We start from the raw sequence: 5,829 nt of genomic DNA, 5'->3' as shown, positions 1-5,829 counted from the left end.
GTAAGAGGGAGAAGGGGATGAGACTTGCCAAAATAAAACTCATTCTCACTGTACCCGCTCCGCTCTCTGTCACTCATTCACCTCTGAACACACTGATCAAAACACAGAGTCCCAGAAAATCCTTCTCAGAATAGAACTAAGGCTTTGTCCCCAACGGCTCCCTATTCCGTTCATAGTGCACAGGGCTCAAAAGCAGTGTCCTCTACAGGGAATAGGGTGCTATTGGGGATAAAGCCCACAGCTACATGCACTCTGTATAAAGTAGGTTAACAGGTTCCAGGAAAACAGATGGACATCTGAACAGAGTGGAAGAGGGAGGAAACAGAACAGGAGGGAAAGGAGGGAGACGAGGTGGTTGGGAAACACGGGTCACATTTTGTCCTGTCCGGTTCGTGCCAAAATATACATAACACCCGGAGGGGTCACAGCCGAGTTGGACAAGGCTGCTTCTTTGGCTGTGCGTCCCAAATGCATTAAAAGAGAGATTAGGGTGCCATTTCAGATGCATCCCAAGAGAAAGAGAGGAGATTGCTTCAATAGGAGGTTGTGTCTCAAATAAGGGATCATATACCATATGTCAGGGATGGGCTACTGTGATGGGGTGGGGACCATAAAGAAATAACAAATCAGACTTCACGAGGGGCAGCAGTGGTTCGGGGGTGCCCACATCCATACACCAGTAGTGCACTACTTTACACCAGAGCCCTATGTAGWGCACTACTTTACACCAGAGCCCTATGTAGTGCACTACTTTACACCAGAGCCCTATGTAGTGCACTACTTTTGACCACTATGGGACATGAAGGTAGCAGCTCTATAGGGTTCTGGTCAAAAGTAGACCACGTGTAGATCGTTTAGAGCACAGCCAGGGGCCAGGGGCCCACGCAGCCAGGGGCCTCTGTTTAGACAGAGGAAATATTAGCTCAGACACACACTGTTCTATTCCCTCCAACAAAATAACCACATTCCCAAACATTCCACCTTGACACACAGAGAGAGATGGGAGAGAGAAAGAAATGGGAGAGAGAGCGAGAGAGATAGGAGAGAGAGAAAGAGAGGAGAGGGAGAGAAAGGATAGAACAAAAGAGTGAAGTAAAGGGAATAGTTGTTATTTTAACCACTAGTCTTCCCCTGACAACATTTGAAGTTTAAAAGAGAGAAAAAGGAAAATGTTTTGATGTCAATGTTACAACTACGATGTCTTAATGCATAGCAGGGCTCTACGCATTTCTACAACGAGCACGTGTGAGCCTAATTTGAAAAATATAGGTGTATATAAAGAAATGTAGGACTAGAATGAAAAATATTTGAGATTTTAAAAAGACGGAATCCTTAATTCCAGGTCGCACAGCAAAATATTTAGGTTGCACTGTAGAGCCCTGCATAGCATACAAACATTACAGTAATAATCAGAGGGTGAAATATAGGTTGAATTCATACGCTTAATGGGTGACAAACATTCTTTATCAACACTCTATGGCTGTCTGATTAAAGGAAAGAGGACCATTCAATGTATATAGCTGACCTCTGACCCACTCTGGGGCAGAGTGGGAGGTCTGTCTGGACGTACGTACTCTGGCATGGATGTTGGAGGGGGGGGGGGGGGCTTCATGCAAACCAGAGCACACGCTAAGGTAAAGTCAACAACTTCCTGTTACAGCAGCCACCATGACGAAGGCCATTGACTTCACTCTTCAGCTGAAGTAGTGCTGGTATTTCTAGGGAGGGGAGATGCTCGGGGAAAAGCATTACAGTAAGTAACCCACCACCTACAATGCATGATCCTTTAACTGCCTGTTGGGGGAATGGTAGAGGGCTTGTTTTACTTCACAGTAGTCTGCAACGCATCATGTTTCACATCACTGCCAAGCTCATTGCCTATCTGGGCCTCCGCTGTCACCACTGTCACGACTTTAAAACAAATGAACCAATAGATTCCTAGGGTACGTACAACGCATCATGTTGAAGACAAAGAGACGAGTACAGAGAAAAGAGGGAGATCAACAAAATGAGTAGCAAAAGAGGAGAGAATAAGAGAGAGAGAGAGAGAGCTGTTACATGAATGAATGGATGGATGGATGGATGAAGATGTGTGTGTGGAACCAGAAGAAGAGAAGAAGAGATGAAAATGTAGACTGACCTGTGAGAGATCGGGGATATCACCCTGATCTATTCCAACTTGCTGTTGTCACAAACACACAAACGGAAAACAAAAACAGGCCAACGGAAAAACAACAGGGGGGGGGAGAAAGGGGGAGGGATAAAGGGGGAAAAAATAAAACAAGGGAATCATTACTTCCATGCAGTGACCAAGGCAGCTGCGTACCAATAACGTCTCCTTCCTCCTGAAGTGTGCACCTGGTCACTACTTCCCACAAATGTAAAAGCATTGGATTGGAGGGTGCTAGTGTGTTTCTATATGCCAGTCATTTCCTTTCAAACCCATGTTGTGTGTATGTGTAACTGACATGTGTAACCGACATGTGTAACTGATACACACACAAACACACGTTTTTAAATGTATGGCACTTAAAATGGGGCCTCATCGGCGTCAGTTAATGGGGATCCTAATCATTCAAACCATGAAGAGAAGTGTACACTTCAGGAGAAAGGAGAGATGTATTGGGACGCAGCGTTTGTAAACATCGAAAACAACAGAGGAAACAAAATGAAGATTCCAATCAAACATGCTGACACAACCGGATCGATGAATATGATTGGACGATCTTGAGTATGCCCTTGTGACTGACCAATGGGAGACGAGACATGTTGAGGGTGTGGTGAATGAATGGTGAGCAAATTGAACACATTGAAACTACGTTGAAATAATATTTTCTACAGAGGGAGAGAGAGAGGGAGCGCGGGGGAGAGGGAGCGCGGGGGAGAGAGAGAGGGAAGCGCGGGGAGAGAGGAGGGCGCGGGGGAGAGAGGAGAGGGATGTGCGGCTGGTGAGGTTCGGCTGTGCGGTGGTACCATGTCGGTACCGAATCTTGGACGGAGGATGTTGTGGGCAGCGGCACTTGGAGGGTTGCTCCCTTCCGTGCTTCGGCGGGCTAGTCGGGTTGGGTCAGGAGAGACGGCATAGGAAGGGAGCGCGGGGAGGAGAACGGGAAGCGGACCGGGGAAGAGAGAGACGGGAGCGACGGCGGGGGAGGAGGAGGGCTCACTGCGGGGGAGAGAGAGGGGAAGCGCGGGGGAGAGAGAAGAGGAGAGCGCGGGGAAAAGAAAGAGGGAGCCGGTAGTCATTGGGGCAGGTAGATAGAAGGGAAGCGCCGGGGAAGAAGAGGCGGGGAGAGCGAGACCTACTCCACCCATCTAAGGTTATTTTTGCGAGGTGTACGGCTAGTACCATGAGTTGTGCGTACTCTGTGTGTGTGTGTGTACACGTCTGTTGCCTTTTCTCATTGGGCAAAAGTCCGTCCTCTCTCTCCCCCGTCCTCCGGGAAAACGATAAGTGCTCGACAAGTGTGTTAGTTACTAGGCAAACGGACGATTGTCCTGCCCTCGTTGAAAGCCTCCTTTTGGCGAGGAAGCACACGGGTATCCTACCACGGAAGAGTGTTGCCACCCTGATTAAATCAGCTGTAGTATCATCAGAGGAGAGAAACACGCATTTAAAAACACGATAGACTGTGTTTGACCTATAAAATGTCAAACATTTTACAGTTCCTAGTTCACATCCTAGTTCACTCTCCTCGCCGCCTATCCTCGATTACCTTTGACCTTACTGAAAAGTAGGCGAGAGAGGACGGAGAGAGAGGACGCAGGATTTGGCCTGTGAATTTGCGTACAGTGTGCGTGTGTACCTCCGCTACTTTGAGAAACTCAGACAGCTTGGTCATCCTGTACAGGAACTTCTTATAGATGTCCAACGCCTCTTTACACTGACCCTTCTTCAGATCAAAATACTTCTCTGAGACAGAGAAAAAAGGAGAGACAGAGACAGGATTGGCGAGACAAAGAGAGAAAAAGAGAGGACAGGAGACAGCAGAGACAGACAGCAGAGGACAGGAGAGACAGAGGACAGGAGAGACAGAGGACAGGAGAGACAGGACAGGAGAGACAGAGGACAGGAGAGACAGAGACAGAGAGAATAGAAGAGACAGAGGAACGTACAAAAAAGCCATTAGTAGAGAGGGTGACACTCAGAAATACATCTCAACCTGTCAAGACAGAGCCACAGCATTACACACACACCCACCCGTTAGAAAGCGGAGCTCACAGCCTATAGACACACTGTAATGTTCATTGATATTCCCTGTCTGAGAGTCTAGCATAGCAGATTTAAAATCACATCAAATTGACACAAGAACTTTAAATCTCATTGCAAGAAGCAACACAATGTGATCAGGATAACAGCCACAAGTACCAATCTAGTGTTGGCCGGCTCAGTCTACGTACAATTATCATCAGTACCAATCTAGTGTTGACTGCTCAAAGTCTACATACAATTATCATCAGTACCAATCTAGTGGTGAAGGCTCACAGTCTACATACAATTATCATCAGTACCAATCTAGTGTTGGCCGGCTCAGTCTACATACAATTATCATCAGTACCAATCTAGTGTTGAAGGCTCACAGTCTACATACAATTATCATCAAAAAAACAACATAAAAGAACAGGAAATCAGCTCCAAGTGATTTAAATRTTTTAAATCTGTTCCCAACTTTTCCCAATTGAGACGTGTGATCGTATACAATCGTAAGTAAGGTTTGAAAATGAACATGTTTTAGTCATATTATATCTGTTTGGGATTCTTGGTCAAATTGCAGTCTACAAATGATTTGTAATTATGTTCCCGGACCCCCGTCCATCCACTCAATCATTTTTAATTTTTAATAAAATCGTCCTGCAGCTGAATCTAGCTGATAATCCCTACTACTTTACTCAGCAAGAAAGAATGGTTAAATCTGATTCTAGACCTGTCCTTACCCAGTAGGTTGATGACACCCTCGTTGTAGGCAGCAAACAGACGGATGGAGTCTTTAAACAGCAGCATGAAGGCTGCATTGATGACTCCGTTAGTTAACTCATTAGGGTTGGCCTGGACAGAGACAGGGAGACAGGGATGAAGAGGGGGGGGATGAAGGGGGGGGAAGAAGGAGCAGGCCGAGGAGGAAAGAAGAGAATAATTTCAAAAACATATCTCCAAAAAACACTAAATGAAACGTCAGTTCACATCTGAAGCCCATCTCTCCCACTATAAATACACACATTTCATTGAATACACACCCCACAACCCACACTTACCTGGAAGTCTAACAGTGTGTCTAGTTGGTTCTGGATAATCGGCAAGGTCTTGATGAGCTTCTCTGTGCTCATGGTGCGCATCACACCGTCAATCCTGGAAAATATACACATACATGTGTAGTCAGCTTCCCTTTCCTGGACCAGCTGGTAGTGGCAGGTTGCTTAGGCCTGTTTTACCCGATTCATCGCATAGAAGCAACCTGACTCGTACTGGGCTGACTCAACTTGGCTCAGCAGACCGGCCCGGTACAGTCCTAGTAGAGCTCAACTTGGCTCAGCCCGGTACAGTCCTAGTAGGCTCAGCAGGCCGGGCCAGTAGAGCTCAACTTGGCTCAGCCCGGTACAGTCCTAATAGGCTGTAGATATATGAACTATTGTGTACTACCCTCTCTTCATCTTGGTAAAGTCCACAGCCACCAGTCTGTAAGACATGGCCTTCTCATTCAGATAGCGGCTGTACCGACGGATGAACGTAGACATGTCATAACCTGGGGAGAGAGAGAGCGAAAGAGAGAGAGAGCGAAAGAGAGAGAGAGCGAAAGAGAGAGAGAGCGAAAGAGAGAGAAAGCGAAAGAG

The 5,829-nt window shown here is 46.7% G+C and overlaps 1 protein-coding gene across 3 annotated transcripts in view; it reads right to left on the bottom strand.

Annotated features, from left to right (window-relative positions):
- Window positions 1-6: 6 nt before the first annotated feature.
- Window positions 7-5,829, bottom strand: part of LOC112071749 (phosphatidylinositol-binding clathrin assembly protein) — a 39,701-nt gene continuing 33,878 nt past the window's right edge. Inside the window, exons 4-9 of one of the 3 annotated variants that reach the window (XM_070439497.1) lie at window positions 5,639-5,741; window positions 5,254-5,347; window positions 4,936-5,047; window positions 3,807-3,913; window positions 2,141-2,182; window positions 7-981 (exon numbers count right to left, since the gene is read on the bottom strand). In XM_070439497.1, coding sequence (XP_070295598.1) covers window positions 940-981; window positions 2,141-2,182; window positions 3,807-3,913; window positions 4,936-5,047; window positions 5,254-5,347; window positions 5,639-5,741 — 500 coding nt within the window. In that variant the 3' untranslated portion in view covers window positions 7-939. Of the gene's footprint in view, window positions 982-1,595; window positions 2,183-3,806; window positions 3,914-4,935; window positions 5,048-5,253; window positions 5,348-5,638; window positions 5,742-5,829 lie in introns of those variants that run through there. The other 2 variants (XM_024139183.2, XM_070439496.1) reach the window with 2 other exon arrangements.

This window comes from Salvelinus sp. IW2-2015, unplaced genomic scaffold, assembly GCF_002910315.2.
Source record: "Salvelinus sp. IW2-2015 unplaced genomic scaffold, ASM291031v2 Un_scaffold1707, whole genome shotgun sequence".
NCBI lineage: Eukaryota > Metazoa > Chordata > Actinopteri > Salmoniformes > Salmonidae > Salvelinus > Salvelinus sp. IW2-2015.
This window is presented reverse-complemented; position numbering and strand designations above follow the sequence as displayed.